The sequence below is a fragment of the Triturus cristatus genome, chromosome 10, assembly GCF_964204655.1.
Source record: "Triturus cristatus chromosome 10, aTriCri1.1, whole genome shotgun sequence".
Classification (NCBI taxonomy): Eukaryota; Metazoa; Chordata; class Amphibia; order Caudata; family Salamandridae; genus Triturus; species Triturus cristatus.
Window position 1 is genome coordinate 803,324,633 of NC_140593.1, and position 18,776 is coordinate 803,343,408.

Consider the following 18,776-nt stretch of genomic DNA (forward strand, 5'->3'; position numbering starts at 1 on the left):
GAAATCATACCAGAAAAAAAAGGAAAAGAAACTCAGAAAGGCGCAGGAGTGTTTCTCATCCGTTTGCACTCTTCTCGTGCAAGATTGTTTGGATGAAGGGTCCTTATGTGTTTCATCATACTTGCCGTGCCGTACGAGTATTTCTTGTTAGGATCCCCTCGCAACAGAACTCTTTTGCAAATCTTGCACGTGACCAAGGTGGCATTGATCTTTGTTTGCCACTCGGGAAAAGTAAAACATTTCCACACCACTGAAGAATAACGTTGTGGGCGTGGTGCCTCCTCCAAAAATTCATCCTTCGATTGGATGAATATTTTAAAGCGACTACATTAACAGTTTTTGTAAGCTAAACTTATAAAATGTTGTTAACCGTAAGCATTTTATATATCTGTGATTTGTATCTTGTATTTTGCTGAGAATAGCATGTTGTTGTTTTTTTTAACAATCTTTCTTTTTTTTTTGCCCGCTGGTAAGTGATGAGTACGATTTGAAATCACTATTTTTTGTGAAATTCAATATATTCTGAGAACAGCAAAAAAGACAAACAAATTACTTTATGGAAATTATGCTGTGTTGTAAAAAATGTATTATTACATGTCATAATTTTTTTCCCTTTTCTTTCACAGATCCAAATTTAAAAATAAGCAATTTATATGAATTTAGATTGCAATGAAAATCTGAAAAAAATGTATACCTTTTTTTTATTGCTATTACTGTGAAGGTAAGTTTAACTAAGTCTCACTATGCAGAATGAGGAGGTCTGCAAGAAGCTACAAAGTTGAAACACGTTTCTAAAAACACTCTGTTTATACCTATGTAGTATTGAAATCTGACCATAATCGGATATCATGTGACCTGCAATAAAAGAGATTTTAGGGGTTCCTAATATTTCCCATTGTAGCTATTGAAGGACCACAATCATTTCAATCATTCTTCTTTGAACATCTTTGCAGACAAAACTCTGTGCTTACCTTCTATCATTCGCAAGGAATTTTAAAACTGGAAATATGTCACTTCTTGTAACATAGTTATTGCGCAAGACACTCTTTCATATTTACAAAGAGAGGAAAAGGCACTCTGTGCACTTTTTATACTCCATGTAAATATAACCTCATTATGCACACCAGTTTGCGTTGAAAGGGTGTTCTGTAAGTGTTGTTGTGCATGATTGCACTGAATACTCCTAGAACAAGACACATGTCTAGATTTGTCATAAATCTCTGTGTGTGAATGCTGCACCATTCTAAAATTGGTATAGGAAAGCACAACAAGGAGAATTGTTTTCATTTCTCCACATTTTTATATCTTCAATGCATGCTACAATGCTCAGCATACATTGAAGGAGAAAAATGCCTTTACTGATTGTTTTTGTGCAGGAAGGTGTGTCTTCCTGCACAAAAACAAACAGCACATGACACAGATATTCTTGCACTATGGTGCAAGGGTGCCTGTGTCACCACATGGCTGCAGTTTAAGCAGCCGTGCAGAGAGAAGCATAGATTTGCAACATATTTATGTACATATGTTGCATCCCTGTGCTTCGGAAGTACTACAGCACAATGCAGTTAAAGATGTTACTGTGTGATGCTGCAGCACTTCCTCATAGTTCTGCACTTATACATTCAACATACGCTACTAATGCATTCATTCAGTTAATTACGTACTACACATACATTCATCTAAACTTTCAAACACTAACAAAGAAATGTAACAGGAGGAACCAAACAATGAACTTGAGGGAACAATAAAAAAAAAAAAAAAAAATAGCAAATGTGACTTTCTTGCCGGCGGCAGATCAGATCGATTGACTGCTCACCGTAGCACAAAGTCGCATTGCACTTAGTGCAGAGCACTTTTAAAAATTCAAATTCAGGGAGGAGGAGCCTAGCGCGCATCCAAGATGGTCGCGTGAGCACAGGGCTCCCCGGACCCTCGCTGCTCCTCGGAATTTATCCTGAGAATATCCTGATGTGGTTTATGGAATCTGGCAGATGAAGACCGGCTGAGCACGTATCTCTTTTCAGAACTCGAATCGGACCTGGGAATCCTGAGTTGTCGTTGTTCGAACTTTTGGGACCCACCCGACGGAGGTGCCCGGGGCGAAGGTGAACCGTGGAGCCGTGTCGTAATTGAACAACAGCGGCTTCAGCGCGGTGCCAGTGGCCGCTCTACCACTTTTGGTTTCACTTTCGGACTTCAGGGGGCTGGCCTGCGAATGCACTTGATGTGGCGGGGTGTTTCCTTGGCCTCTGTGCGAGGCCTTGTCTCCACCTGCCACTAGTGTGCCCATCGCCTTGGGTCCCCCCGCACCGCTAGATTGTGGTCCCTGGTGAGGCGCTGGTCTGCGGTGCCGGTGCCCCTACGACTCTTGATCGGCGGTCCCCTTCGGTGTCCGTGACCGCATGGGGGGCAAGGGGGGCCCCGAGGGGCGTAAGACTAAGGCCTCCCTCCGCGGGGGACCGGTCCAGGCCAACAACATGGACCGCTATACTCAGGGCAGAGGGTCCCCTGGAACGACCGCCCCCCCCCCCCCGGATGCCGTCGGTGGTGGCACGACCGTCTCTCCGGAGCTTTCCCTGCAGGACATCATGGGCGCCATTGATGGCATCAGGGAAACCATCGCCACGCAATACGAGGCCCTGGCCCGTAAAATCGACACGGTGGCAATCGATGTCACCTTAATTCGGGCAGATCTCTCCAAAACTAACGAGAGGGTTCAGGCTCTCGATGTGCGGACCTCCACCCTTGGTGCGGATGTGTCGGACCTGCAGGCCGCGCTTGGTGACATTAAGGCGGTCAACGATCGGATGGCCCGGCGGCTGGAGGACTTCGAGGGACGGGCCCGACGCAACAACATCCGTGTCATAGGCGTACCGGAGTCCTCCGACAGCCGCCCGGTTGACCTCCTGGTCGAGGAACTCATCCTCCAACAGTTGGCACCCGCAGGCCTAAGTAAGTTCTTTGCCGTGGAGCGGGCCCATCGAGTTCCGGGCGGTCGGCCACGGCCGGGGGCCCCCCCGAGGCCTATCGTGGCCAAACTGTTCCACTATAGAGACCGAGATGCGATTCTGCAGGCCTCACGGGTCCGCGGCCCGGTTCGTCATGAGAACTCATCCATTAACTTTTATCCGGACTTTACCCAACTTGTCCAGAAACAGCGGATGGGATTCCAGGGGGTGAAGCGTCGTCTCCGTGAACTAGGCCTAAAGTACTCTATGCTCTACCCTGCAAAACTTCGAGTGGAACATGAGGATCGGACTGCCTTTTTTGACTCTCCTGTGGCCGTGAGTGACTGGCTGGACTCGCTGCCGGACAGAGGTGACCGTCCCGGGCCCTCTGCAGGCGCCGAAGGTGACGGGTCCCCTTTGGAGTGACTTTTGGTCCTTGATTTTGCCATTTTGTATTGCTCAGCTGGGTTTTACTTCTTTTGTTCATTTTGTCTCACTAGGACCTGTGTGGGGGGCGGGCGGGGACGGGTCCCTTTCCTCCTCCGGGGTCTTTTCGTAGAATGGGGTTAGTAGGGCGACAGGCACACTGCAAGTTGGGGGGGTTTTCTGGCCCGCAGGGGTGCAGGGTGGGGGGAGTTGGATTTGGGGGGGGGTTGGGGGGAGGGAGGGGTTGTTTTGCTGTGTGTTTTTTGTTCACAGGGCGAGGTATTGATTTTTGTCCAGATACGGGAACTGTGCTACTGACTGGGGGGCCTTTGATCTATTGGAGGGGATGGGGGGGGACGGTTTGAGACTGATGTCATGGAACGTCAATGGGTTGGGGGATCGTATCAAACTGGGTGTAGTACTGCAGTATTTGCGTCGTCTGACTCCTGATGTGGTGTTTATCCAGGAGACGCATCTGGTTGGCAATGTTTGTCATGCAATGAACAGGGGGGGGATACCGCCTCGTGGCCCATTCTGGTTTCACAACTGGTTCCAGGGGGGCGGGCATTCTCCTGCGATCCTCACTTCCGTTGGATATCACTAGGGTAATCTCGGATGACAGAGGGCGCTATGTGTGTCTGACTGGGAGGTGGGAGGGGCAGCCCCTTTCCCTGGTCTCAGTTTACGTCCCCCCGGGCCTCCAGAACTCCACCTTTGCGGACTTGGGTCGAATGCTGCTTGAACTCCCGGATGGTCTTTTGCTTATGGGCGGGGACTTTAATTCGGTGGTTTCGGGTGACCTGGATCGTCACCCACCCAGGGCCCTCCCCGCTGCCCAGGCATGGCTTGGTGGCCTGCTGGAGACCTTCGGCCTGGTGGATAGTTGGAGATTAATGCATCCGACCCAATGTCAGTACACCTTTCACTCTGGGGCGCATGGGAGTCTTTCTAGGTTAGACTATTTCCTTATGCCCGCGGCACAGACTGGTCGGATTCGAGAGGTTAGGCACCTGGCGCGGGGTATTTCCGATCATTCCCCGCTGTGGCTGCTCTTTGACACCGAGTCGCGGTCTGCAGGGCGGATCGCTCCCATTAACCTGTGGTACCTGCGAGACCCTACGACTCGCGACAGCCTGGTTAAGGCTATGGACCAATACTTCCTTGAAAACGAGGGGTCGGTGTCGTCCGCAATGTCCCTGTGGGAAGCCTTTAAAACCGTAATCCGCGGACACGCCCTCTCCCAGATAGTGGCGGCTAAGAAGCTCAAGAATGAGGCAGTGGTGAAGCTGGAGACTGACATCTCGGGGCTGGAGTAGGCCTTGGAGACGGGTGTCACTCCGGACGGGCTCCATGCCCTCAGCCTGAAACAGTTTGAATACAGGTCTCTTGTCACTGACGCTGCCAAAACGATGTATAGGGAACAGCAGGGTCGATTGTATGATGCCGGGGACAAGGCGGGAAAGTTGATTGCGTGGCTGGATAAGAAGGAGAGAGTGAATCGTGTGGTCCCGGAGCTGTGTGTTTCGGATGGAGTGTGTGTGACTGAGCCTGGTGAGATTGTGGAATGTTTCGCTGACCACCTCCGGGCCGTGTACTCCCCGGTGACGGATAGGGATGAAGAAGACTCTTGCCTTCTGCTGAGGGATATTGCTTTGCCCGGCCTGTCCGTCGAAGACCGTGAACAGCTGGACGCCCCCTTGTCTGTAGATGAAATTGCAACTGCGATTCGGTCCCTTCGTTCGGGCAAGGCGATGGGTCCCAACGGGCTGCCTATTGAATTATATAAGTTGCGCCCGGATAAACTCGCGCCCTTCCTCCGTCGTATGTTTCAGGAGTCCCTTGAGGCAGGCTCCCTTCCTGACGACCAGCGTCTGGCTACGATAGTCGTGATCCCCAAGGACGGTAAGCCACGAGATCGCTGTGCCTCCTACAGGCCTATTTCACTGCTAAATGCAGAGCCTAAAATCCTGGCTAAAGTCCTTGCCAATCGTTTGTTGAGCGTCATCTGCGATTTGATTCATCCTGATCAATGCGGCTTCATCCCTCACCGTAGCACCGCTCTTAACTTGCGGCGTCTTCACGGCGCCCTCGCCAGGGCGGAGTACCTCTCCGAACCAGCCGTGCTGGTTTCTTTAGACGCCACAATGGCCTTTGACACCATCGAGTGGCCATTCCCCTGGGCTGTCTTGACCAAATTCGGCTTTGGGGATGGATTTCTTGGCTGGGTGAAGCTTCTTTACACGGGACCCATGGCTCAGGTGGTGGTTAATGGGCGGGTCTCTCGGCCCTTCGCTCTCGGTAGGGGTACGAGGCAGGGGTGCCCGTTGTCCCCTCTGCTCTTTGCTCTTGCCTTGGAGCCGCTCGCTGCTTGGCTCTGCTGGGAGCCCTCGATCAGAGGGATCCGGTGGGCCCCGGGCTTCGAGGATCGGGTCTCGTTGTATGCGGACGATATTCTCCTGTATCTCACCTCGCCGCGGCAATCGCTTAATGTTCTCTTTGATGTTCTGACTTCCTTTGGGAGAAATTCGGGTCTAACGATCAACTGGTCTAAATCCTGTGTCTATCCTATCTCCGGTGACCCTCCTCTCTTGCCGCCTCGGCTTCCGATCCAATTATCTCTGTCCGGCTTTAAATACTTGGGAATATACGTCTCGATGGACCCGGTGGCTCGCTATGAGCAGAATCTCCTGCTTCCACTTCGGCGTTTGAGGGAGGACACGGCTCGGTGGTGTAAGCTGCCCTTGTCCCCGCTGGGTCGGGCAGCACTGTTTAAAATGATGTCCCTTCCCAGATTCCTCTATGCACTTCAGAACTCCTTCGATGTCATTCCTGTGTCCTACTTTCGGGAGGTGGAGAGCCTGCAGAGGAGGCTGGTGTGGGACGGGCGGGCGCGTATCGCTCTGGCAAAGCTTACTCTCCCCTGGTACGACGGGGGCATCGCGCTTCCCGACATTCGCAGGTATTATTGGGCCTCACAGCTATCGGCCATTAACCATGCCACGTATGCGCCTGGCTTGAATCCGGCGTATGAGATGGATAAATTCCTGCTTCCCGGCGGAAACTATAACAGGGCACTTTACTCCAGCTCGGCTGGGCGGACCCTTACGGGCCCTACTAAGATTGCGGTACGGATCTGGAAGGCGGCCAATGTAGCCTTGGGCTGGAGTGAGCGATTAACATGTGCTACTCCTCTGTTTGCCTCCGACCGCCTGGGAAGCCTCTGGACAACGAAGGGGTTTGAACGTTGGGACACGATTGGTATTAGTAGAGTGGGAGACTTATGGATTAAGGGTGCGGTTAAAACATTCGCGGCGCTCCAGAGCGAATACGAACTTACGGAAAGGGAGTTCTTCCGCTACGCCCAGATTCGGCATGCCCTGCTCTCTGTTTTTGGGGAGGGGACCAAGATCCCGGCTTCTTCGCCCCTCGAGGACCGCATACTCGATGGTCATGTCCCACTATCTCATTAATCTATAAAAAACTTATCAATAATCGGGCTGACCTCTTGGTGCGCCTCCGGGAGGCGTGGACGGGGGATGGGGTGGAACTGGACGACGAGGACTGGCAGTCCGCACTGTCGTCCCCCAAGGAAGTGGCCATTCCAGCCCGTCTCCGCCTGGTCCAGCTTAAGATTCTCCACCGGGTGTATGTGACGGGTCCCCGTTTGGTTTAGATGGGATTTTCTGAAGACGGGCTCTGTAAGCGGGGATGTGGACTCAGTGCCACCTTTCTCCATATCCTTTGGGAGTGTCGCGAGGTGGCGGAATACTGGCGCCGGGTTCATGTGGTCATGGGACAAGTCACCGGGGTTGTGCTGCTGCCGGAGGTGCGTCGCTGTGTCCTGAATGTGTGGGAGCCCAATGATTATAACGCGGCTCAGACTCGGTGGGCGGCCCTGGGGAACATGATTGCCAAGAGAGACATAGCGCAGCTTTGGGGTTCCCAGCGGCCTCCCACCGTGTCCGTATGGAAGGAGAACATGGACTGGTGCATGTTCAGGGAGAAGACTGTGTATGTGGCTCGTGGTAAACCGGGGGCATGGGGTAGAATCTGGGGGCAATGGAACGCGTATCGTGGGGGTATCTGTACTCCCCCCCCCCCCCCCCCCTAGTGGATACCGATATTGCTTTGTCCCCCTGACCCTTGATGGTTCCTTGCGACTTTTGGAATAACCGAATATAGACGTTCCTCTCCTGTGACCCCCCCCCCCCCGACCTATCAGTACTCCTTCCTCTTGATAGTTATTTGAAGGTCTGAAGTAGAGTCCCCCGGATGTAGCCTGACCCACATTTTTCTTTTTTGCCCTTATGCCTCGCCCTTTGTTTTTTATTTGTTATTTATGTTAAACTTATGTATCCTGCTTCCCTAGGACTATCCGGAACCATGTACGGGGCTGGGCCCCGGGAGTCGACTACTGCCTTAACATCTATATGATCCTTTCTGAATCTAGCGGCCGGCCCTGGTGGTTGTAGGCCCATGCTTGTAATTGATTTATTGTTTAATAAAAAATTTCTAAAAAAAAAAAAAAATTCAAATTCAGGACGGATGTCCAAATTTTGGGCTGATGGATGCACTCTTGAAGTGCTCGACTGCGATGAGGTGGAAGGCGCAGGAGCAGGAGTGTCTTTCATCCATCGGCATTCTTCTCGTGCAAGATTGTTTGGATGAAGGGTCCTTAGGTGCTTCATCATACTAGCCGTGCCGCACAAGTATTTCTTGTTAGGATCCCCTTGCGACAGCACTCTTTTGCAAATCTTGCATGTGACCAAGGTGGCATTGGTCTTATTCTGCCCCTCGGGAAAAGTAAAGAATTTCCACACCACTGAAGAAAAACGTTCTTTGAGTGGTGCCTCCTCCAAAAATTCATCCTCAGATGTATGAGGAGATGCAGGGGATGCCTGCTGCCCTGAAGCCATTTTTAGTAGAAAAAAGTTAGAGCGAAGTGTAAACTTAGTCTACAAAAATCTACTTAAGTGCAAAGAGATGCTCCTCCAAAGAAGGTCAAAGAAGAATGATTGAATTTGGTGGGGTATTTTAATAGTTAGAGAGGAAGTGTAATGAACCAATCCAATCTCTTTTTTTTGCAGGTCACATGGGATCCGCGCACCCTGCGCATAGGCAGCACGCACCCAGCGCGCATCCGCGAAATTGAATTAAAAAAAATTATAGGATTAGATGTCAAAATATATTAGTTTTAAGACTAGTTTAGAGTTTGTCTTCAATTAATATTCACATGAAATACATATATATATGTTTTTTTAAATGTTAAATATTTCGCAGGATCCGCGCACCTACCGCGTCATAGACGCAGATGACGCATCGCGGAAGCGCATAAACGTTGCGTTACGTATATCGAACGTGTCGCGTATAGGCTGGGAGTCGCGTACCTGTCGCATTGCGATCGCGCACTACGTACCCAACGCATACCATGCTCGGATGCTAACGCGTAGGGACGAGAACGGTGCGCAGATCCAAAAACATGGGAAAAAAATATATAAAATAAAGTTTTGAACATATATAGTTAAAGAAATATTTTTAAAAATATAAAAAAATATTTGAAAAACCCAATAAAAACAAATAATTTTTAATTTTTAAAAGAATTAATTAAAAAAATTTAATTTAAAAAATGGTGATAAACAATTTAAAAAAAAAACATAATGAATTAAATTAACACACTGAATTTGAAAAATATAGAAATCCAATGAAAATCATTAAACATGATATCTTTAGAGATAAGTTATAGATAGGAATTAGCCTTTAAAAAACCTTTGAAATTCACTGAAAAAACCATAGGTTTCATGCACGTTATAGTTAGGAATTGGCATTTAAAAAACCTTAGAAATTCACTAAAAAAAACAAAGGTTTCAGGGGTGTTATAGTTAGCTGGACATTTCCCTCGTACAAAACCCTAGAAATTCCCCTGTTATAGTTAGTTCAGCTAACTATAACTCGCGCCCCCGCAATGCACTGCTGATGTCACATATTATATCACTCATGACATGGTCAGTGACATCACTGATGACATCTCAAATGACATCACTGATGACGTCATCCATGTGATAAATTAGTGCATCTTCTCACACCCTAATATAACCTTTGATACACCGACTCAAAATTTCAGACGGCCATTTTGAAAATCATAGATACTCCAATAACTACATACCCACTCATTGACTCTTAGGTCTACATACACCTCCACTCACTCACCTGTACAGTCACTCATACTTACAGTCACTCAGTACAGAACAATCATATGCATTTATACACCTATATAGACACTCACACACCGCCAATCATCCATTGAGGTACAGCCACACCTAGTCAGTCATGCAAATAATTAAGTACAGTCCAATTTACTAACCTATACAGTTAAGCACACTCAAGGTCACTTACTCATAAAAATACTAACAAATTCTGACGCTCTTATACAATTACTGATAGAAGCACACACTCATCCATACAGCCACTTCCAAAATCACACACTCTCACATATAAATAGTTATATACTCCTACACACATATACACTGTGTTTCACATATGTAGTTACTGACACATGTACAACTGAGATATACATTCAATCACTAACACACCCTTACAGTCACCCAACCATACAGTCCATCACAGATGCACTCTTAAAACCATGCACCCACTGAATCACCCACTCACACATCTATGCACAGTCTCACACACACCCTACCCACACAAACACTCAGGCACCCATACAGATACTGAGACAACCAATCAATATCCCATATAGACACTCATATAGCTATTCACAAAACCATGCAGCCACTTATACACCAACACACAGACACATACAGACATTCACACAGTTTAGTCACTAGTCTGCAGTAAGATACATTTAATGACTCACTTATAGAGTCAGTTACGCACCTAGAAAATCATCCATTCACACACTTGTACACCCACTCATTCTTCCATAGGCCTTTCACTATAAATATATAAAACATATTTAAACTTTTCAGAAAAACACGCATTCACTGGATGAAGTCATCAGAGATGTCATCAGTGATATCACTGACCATGTCATGAGCAATGTAATATGTGACGTCATCAGCAGTGCATTGCGGGGGGGCGAATTATAGTTAGCTGAACTAACTATAACAGGGGAATTTCTAGGGTTTTGTACGAGGGAAATGTCCAGCTAACTATAACACCCCTGATACCTAGGTTTTATTTAGTGAATATATATATATATATATTGTGTGTGTGTATATATAATACATATAGTCCTGCCTGCGGGACATTTCTGTAATGCCATTGCTTTGCCTGACCGCATTCTTCATGCTAATGGTTTAGTCTACATAAGCTATTAGCTCTCTTGTCCTGTGAATGGCATCAGTTTCTGATCATGTCTGTACATCCAGTTGACAAAGAGTGCGCTTCAGTGTTGGGGCTGGTTGGTCAGTCCATTCGTTTTCAGTTTTTCTTTTTTTTTTAGTTCTCTGTTCAGATCATTGCTTCTCTTTTTATTGTAATGTTTCTTAAGCAGATACTATAGCTCTCCATGCAAGTCACTTGCTTGCCCCTCATTTTAACTGCAGAGCGCAACATCCCACATGGCCACTTTTATTGCGTTTAAAAGTCCAGGGGAATGCACAAATGAGTCAGTGGATGGATGAATCGATGTATGAGTGCAAAGATGAGTGACAAGGTGCATGTATGAAGACTCACTGAGCGCCTAAAACCATCAACGACACAAAAAGCACTTTCAAACTTAGACCAGACGTATTTGCATTGCCAGTGCTTGTTTCTGTCTCGGGTTACAGCGTTTGCGGTCTGTAGGCAGACCAATTGTTTATAATACCCAATATACTTCGAATGTGCCTTGGGGCACTCCCTAGCCCATGATTCTATGACTTTGTTGTCTGTTTCAGTTGGTTGCTCTTGATTTAATGGCTTTCCTTCCTGTTCTTGTTTTTCCCGCCGTGGAGCATTTTGGTCTGTTAGTTTTCTGATTAGATACGTTGTGCCCTTTCTCTGCATACTTGAGATGATTCTTTATTATGGAGCTCTCCATGGAAGTATATATGTTTCGTTGCTCTCTCATGTGCACATGCATCTTGAGGCGTGCCTTCACATGGCAGTGCCACCAAACATTGATTAGAGGAGAAGGGGTAACAGATTACACCCAGGTTATTACACGAGGTCAAGGGTGATGGTTGGGTGGATAAAATACCCTTGGCAACTGGCACGTACATGGAAGATTGTTATTGGATATATAGCGTATGAACCTAGATTGTAGATGACCGAAGCCTATGAGCAGCATTGGGGGTGGCGGAATTGTTCGTGAGGGGGGTAAAGTTGCTCCATTCATGCGGTAATTGTAATGTTATGCTGCCACTGTTCTGTGTCTACATTAGAAAAATCAATAACCATGTTTTTTAAAAACTTAATTAAAAAAGAGGTCAAAAGTGGGGGACAGCAGAAAAGAGCAAGGGGAAACGGACCTGAACATGAGGAGGTGGGAACACATAATGTTGGTTTCGTTTGAGTTGAGGTGTAGAGTGAGAGGTCAGCCAGAATTGAATCACTGAAATTTAGGAGGAGCTAGCCGTGGATGCACCTGAGAGAAAAAGATCTTGGACTCTTCAGTATTCATGTGACAGGAAATTTTGAAACATGTATTGAGAGAAGCTAATGGAGTCAGGTTGATGGAAAATACCTGTGATTGAAGAAAAGAGCCTTCTCTAACACTAGAGCAGAGAGGAAGATCGAACTGACTACATAACGGAGAAGATGCGATGATGGAGCAAGGAAGATTGTCTAGCAAGTGCAGAATACAAAACACAAAAAAAATAGGGCAGAACCAAGAAGAGTCGAGCAATATTGTCACTGTGGAAAGGTTAAAGAGACTAAGTGGTGAACGTATAGAGCTAGGTGCAGTAGACTGTGATGGACAGAAGAGCAGTTTCGGTTGAGCGAGCACTCCAAGTCACAGTCTGGAGAAGTGTCAAGACAGATTGGGAATTGAAGGAAGATTACTTGAACAAGGACTTTAGAGAGGCACTACACATGAAAATTAGCAGAAACAAACGTAGGATTCTTTAATTTAGGAAGAACTGTGGTCTTTTTGTAAGTCTAGAGGATACTCTACTCTAAGTATCACTGGACCATAGGTCCTCATGAAACACAAGGTAGGCACCAATGGCCAGTTGTGTGCATTTTGTTCTGGTTTGCTTTGCATCTTGTTCTTGGTGTTTTCCAGTGCAGGCACAGGAACCAGCTTCATAAAACTAGCAATTGGTGTCGTTGAGAGTAACCCTGTCTCAGAATATATGTCCCTTCAACCAACTAGTCTGTTCTTTTTTTCCTTTTAGACACATTTCACCCACACACCATGGCACGCCGACCTCGAAACAGCAGAGCTTGGCATTTCGTCCTCAACGGTGTCCGTCGCGATGCAGATGCCAGGCCAGTATCTTTGGCCCCAGGAGCTGATGGATGGGCCTATGACTCTGAAGGCCAGGTATGGAGGTGGCATAACTTTCACTGTTTTTATTCCTTCTGGGTTTTTCAGACCCCTTTTTATGGCAAGACTGCTACAACACAACATGGTGTGATTATATTGGATGCTGGATATATTTAAAAACATGGCTTTTGATACTAATGCTTTCAAAGCCTCATGAAATTGTGCAAGTGTCTCTTTTGGAATCAACTGAACCAAAAAAAAGGTGGTGGATAGAATGCTTAAAATATTCTCAGCCAGACAAAGGCTCACCTTATACAAATCAGTACTGACCTTGCTCCTCATTAGAACAGGCTGTCCCAAACTGCTAGACGAGGCTTCCTTCAGAAAGGACCACAAGCAACCCCAGACCAGTTTCACTTACTTACGGTTCGTCAGTAGAGTAAATGTAAATGCAAGTCCGTCAACTGCAACAAAAACTACGTTATGGGTCAAACGCTTGAATTATTCTCTACCACTGGCAGTCATTGGGTCGAATTTCAGTTAATAGTGTCTTTTATGAGGTTTGCGTCTCCAAATGTTTTTTATATTTTAAGGCTGGGACTGCTATAAGCGAAATACTGCAAGGTGCTTGTCAGTGTATGCTTAGAAGCTTGGCTCTGTTTCTCCAGTCAAAAGAATGTTTTCTGGTAACCAAGTCAATATTTTCCTTAACTGCATGTAAATATGTTGGCTTTCTTTATTTGAGTTAGTTGCCCCAATTTAATAGGAGAACGGAATCATGGATTGAATGCAGAAGATCCATTAGCTCAGTGTACATTCGTTAGCATAGGCGCCAGGGCTCCAATGCACTCCCTCGTTTCTTTTTTTATTATTATTAGTAGTAATATTCCTGACACTACTCGGAGCCTTGCCACTCTTTCACCCAAGAACTCAAGCACTTTTCATAAGCATTAGTGCGGATGTGCTTGCTGTTACAGTTTTTGCCTGGTTCACCTTTTTTCAGCCCTAGACCTCTTGCCTGCCAGGATTTAAAGCCACACCCTCACTGAAATGGTGCAGCCTCACTAATTGAATGCATTCTGGGCACGTTAGTCTTGAGCGCTGTGTTTCCGGGGGCTGTGTCAATCATTAGGAGAACATGCCTCCCTTTCCCATCTGGTCACAGGATGGGGTGGGATCAGCAAGTTTCATGGATCCCTTTTCCCCCATTAATGCGTTGGAAACGTGGTGAAGTTCACAAGATGCTCTCACAAATGCCTAGTACTGAGAGGCAGGAGACCAGATCGGTGTGCATATGACCTGGTGTCAACAGTGACTCCAAGAACCTGCTGTAATCAGATACAGTTCATCATCACTGTATGGGTTTGTTATTGAAGGAGGGGAGGGTGGATGGACAGGTAGGAAGATCAGGGGGATGATGAGCGAGACTGAAGAGAGAGGAAGGGTGAGATGCCAGACTCAATAGGAGGAAACTTGAAGAAAGTGATAGGAGATGGGGAAGAACAGATTTTAGCTGCAGGCCACTTGATTCTTTGTGGTCAGCAACTCTATCTAGGTTCAAGTTGTTCATTACTACTCAGCACATAGCTGTGAAGCAAGCTTCATCCACATGGGAGATTTCTCAATAGAGATCATTCCAACTAGCCTTGTGATGTCCTTTGTGTGGTTGCTGCAAATAATGCTTATGATGTTTAGTGAGACCTACATGTGGTTCCTCGTGCTTGGTGACACAGGCGGAGCCTTCATAGTGTCCCAACAATGCCATTTGTTCAGTATCGACCATCTGCTTTTTAAAATTTATTTTATTTTAAGCACAGCTTTAGTTCAGTGGCTTCGTAATAATTGCCTTTTTTCACCTTCCCCTGCAGCAGAGTGATTCTGATTCTGAGCTGGAGTTTCCTGCCCTTCCACCCTCAATCCCCAGCGCCATTCCAGTTACTGGAGAGTCTTACTGTGATTGTGAAAACCAGAGCGAAGCACCATACTGCTCCACCAAGCACACCATTCACCGGGTGAAGGACTGCCGGTGTGGGGAGGAAGATGACTGTAAGATCCCACAGTTTCTTCCTCACTCATACTCGTACCAACTGTGTTTGAGTTCACTTAAGCTGTTGTGCTCATTTGTATCTGCAATTGCTTGTAGTCTTCTGAACATACTTGTATGCTGCGCTTCAATAAATTAACAGTTCAGATCTGCTAAATTCCTTGACAATAGTGAAGTAGAATGATCAAACCAACTTCCTTTATTTCTAATGCTAACCAGCAATACCTTTGTTTATGATGTCCTTGTATGCATGAAAAAGCAGCTACTTATTATTGTGTGTATATATGGTCCTGGCACATCAGATTTTTAATTTGTCTTCTCTTTATTTATCAAAAAATGTTTTGGAAATGCAAAAAAAGGATCTCTTTTGTCCCAGTGGTAAGAAGGATTATTCTCCTCCAGGGACAGTCTGACAGATGGGAGCACAGACAAGCAAGACATAGGCGTGGAAAATTAAAAGGCAGACTCCTTTTCATGTTCCCTCTGTGGTCGGGAGCTCCATCCATAGCGCACAAAAGTGTCCTTTGTTTTCAAAGCCTGAAGAAAGTAACCAGATAACTGGGGCGGAATATTCTCCTACTAGAGCCTGCACTATCTTAACCTGTCACTGGACTGGTACCCTAGTTGTCTTCTCATTTTGCACTTTAACACCGTCCCGCAACGTCCACTTTGAAATCCTACCCATATGCTGTTATTTAGGGTTGCTCATTCTTTTGAATTTGGCAGTTCCAGTGTTGTTTCCAGACTATCTGCATGATTCCCTTTTTCTTTCTAAGCAGATTTTGACTGGGTTTGGGATGATGAAAGTAAGTCTACAGCCACTCTACTGAGCTGTGAGAGCCGGGAAGTCAATTTCCACATGGTGTACAGCTGTGGCACTGCTGCAATCCGGGGGAACAAGGAGCTGGGTGATGGGCAGCACTTCTGGGAGATCAAGATGACCTCTCCAGTCTACGGTACAGACATGGTATGTCGAACTCTAACCCACATGTTCTTTTGCTTATACTGTGGCTCTTTTGTAGATGCCTTGGTTCCTTTAGTAACTTCTCTTTCTGCTACCATCATAAATGTCAGGTTTTAGCAATTGCCATTTGGAGGCTGTGGTTTTTGACTACTGACCATGGGAAAATATTTATGTATTTCTAACCAGTCCACTGAACACTCCATTCCTTTAACAAGGAGTCCTAAAGTCCTGAAAGAAGCATTCATTTTACAGCTGTGAACAAGACCTTTTTAGTTAGAAATGCTTCAGTGTTCCTACGCACTTTCTCTTTTTGAACGTTTTGCTGATCTTGCACATAATGAAATAAAAAGTTATGATTATTTCCCACAAGTGGAACTTCCTTGTTCTGTAGGGGAGATGGAATGAAGATATAGATCTATTATATTACCCATTGGTACTAGCCAGTGTGTAGTTTTGATTCAGTCTCAGTTTCCACAGAATTTCTTTCCCCCTTCGGTTTTGGTGCCATATCACAAATCTGCATGAAGGGTTGGCATGATGTTTTTCATGCAGATCGTTCCGTATAGGAAGAAATGAAACAGGGTGTCAAAGAATGAGTGTTTTCCATGTTGACTCTTCTGGGAAATTTAACTCTTTGCCACAGCCCAAAAAGTAGAAATGGAATTAAAGTAAATTTAATGTAGTTATACAGAGCCAGTGGTTGAAGAGACATCCTGGAAAGTTAAGATTCTGTATTCCCTCATTCACCCATCATTAAATGTGAAAGACTCTGAATGTGTTGTCTTTTTCCTCTAATCTTTTCTTTCATCCTTCAACTAGATGGTGGGAATTGGGACCTCCGACGTGAACCTAGACAAATATCGGCATACATTCTGCAGCTTGCTGGGGAAAGACGAAGATAGCTGGGGGCTTTCATACACAGGTGAGTGTAGAGGCAAAGCTTGTGGTGCCCTAGGTACGGTATAGTATGTACAGTTAGATGCTATCATGGACATTAAAAAACTGCAGTTATTCTAGCTCTATCTAACTTGATAATCAGTACTACTCTGTCACTAGTTGATGACCGGTCCTCCAGTTCTGTCTGGCACTAGGAACCCAGCTCCTGCTCTTGGTCGACACTTATGAACCTGGCCATCCCCGGGTGGATCAACGTCCCATTGAGCTTCCTGGCACTGAATGTATTGCCTCTTCCATAGATCTGATCAGCATTGTGAAGATCACCACTTTCTTGGCCCTGGTTGCTACTGGGAACATAGCAGCTCCACTGTACATTGTCAATATTAAGTAGGTCACAGCTTTTTAGGACCTGGCCAGTATTTTGATAATCCAGAGTGTCCTTGGCAAAGGCTGAAAGGACTGATCCAAACTCCTTGACCTGGCTACTTCTTGGAGAAGACTGTCCTCAATGACCACATTTGGGGAGACTCTAGCTCCCACTGAGCCTGTGCAGCATTGGGTCTCAGCCTATCAGGCCCAGCTGAAACTGGGAGGATTGTAGCCTCCCAGTCCTGGATCGCACCTTGAAGATCCTACTTCTCCTGGCCTAGGCCAGCACTATGGAAAACAAGCATTTGCAATGCAATAGGTCTCGCATTTACGCGAGTTTAAGCTATTGGCATTGTAAATGACAATGCCTTTTATTTTAGGTTTTAAAAACCAAAACATAAATAAAAGGCATTGTCATTTACAATGCCAATAGCTCAAACTTGTGTAAATGAGAGACCTATTGCATTGCAAATGCTTGTTTCTTTGGGGAGGGGAGAAGAAATCTTGAGCAAAATGTTTTGAAGAACTCTGCTTTATTGCTCAACAAAAAAGCAATGACATTTCATGGGTCATCTAATCACAAGTGAAATAAAACCACGTTAAAAAACAAATATCCACGAAAACCATATCTGCAGCACTGGCGTAAAAAGAAAACTGAACAGGTTGATCCAAACCACTAAGTAAGCCAAATGATTATCCAAAGAAAAGAAGAAATATTATCCTGATTAGAAAACGTTGCAGGGTGTATACAGACAGAAGAAAACACTGAAGACTAACAAATAATGGCCAAATACAGGGTGAAATACCATGGCCTGGAGTGAGAAACATGTGAGCCAGGATTAAACTGGAGGGGCCCAGCTCAAGGTCATGTGAGCAGTGTCCCTGCGACGGCAGAATGAGGACCGTGGTCCCATAGGATGTCCTCCCTCCTGTCATGTGCCCAATGGCCCAAAAGGAAAGACCCGGAAACGTGTGCATCTCAAACTCCAATTACATGGAATGCCACTCAGTATATGAGAGGACTCATGGGTGAAGACACCTTAGATATCCAGGTTAAGGAAGCATCAATTGATAAATATGCTATACTGATAGCTGAAGATGCTGGGAACTGCTTCCTGAAATATACAGATCCTGGATATTACAAAAGAACAAGGTTTAAGACACTTATAGCAGGATTTAAAATTTGGGCAGCACTCTGTAAAAAATTGGGACTGGGTAGACTTAATGCCTACACACGGATCGAAGGGAATGATTCTCTTCCAGTAGAAATATTCGCAGATGGAGTTATTGGTGATTGGGGACGGCTGGGGATACGGAAACTAGGGGATTTTATGGGAACTCAAGGGGTGTTACAGTTCACCGAAATTCAAGAGAAGTATGGTATCCCTAGGAATAATTTCTTCAAGTTTTTGCAAGTCCGAAGCTTTGTGATGAATAAGAAGGGTGGATCTGCCGGCTTTAGTAGAAACAGGGTAATGGATGTGATTGAGCGTGGGGCAGAATGCTCTATTAAGAAAATTTATGCTGAGCTATCTTTGTTAAAAGGTGATGATCTGGGAAAATATGGAAGGAAATAGGCAGATAAACTTCAGGTCGATCAGGACTGCTTCTAGGACTCTCTTGAACTCGGAGGGACTATACTTTGCTCAGCTGCATTACATTACAGGCCCAACATTACAAGACAATCTATTCATT

General features: G+C 45.9%; 1 protein-coding gene across 5 annotated transcripts in view; it reads left to right on the forward strand.

Moving 5' to 3' along the window:
* The window catches only part of SPSB3 (splA/ryanodine receptor domain and SOCS box containing 3), a 100,109-nt gene that overhangs the window by 28,230 nt on the left and 53,103 nt on the right, over positions 1–18,776 (forward strand). For all 5 annotated transcript variants that reach the window (XM_085628352.1, XM_085628355.1, XM_085628354.1 and 2 more), the window contains exons 2-5: positions 12,716–12,864; positions 14,676–14,853; positions 15,631–15,818; positions 16,635–16,737. In XM_085628352.1, the coding sequence (XP_085484478.1) occupies positions 12,716–12,864; positions 14,676–14,853; positions 15,631–15,818; positions 16,635–16,737 (618 nt within the window). The remainder of the gene's footprint in view (positions 1–12,715; positions 12,865–14,675; positions 14,854–15,630; positions 15,819–16,634; positions 16,738–18,776) is intronic.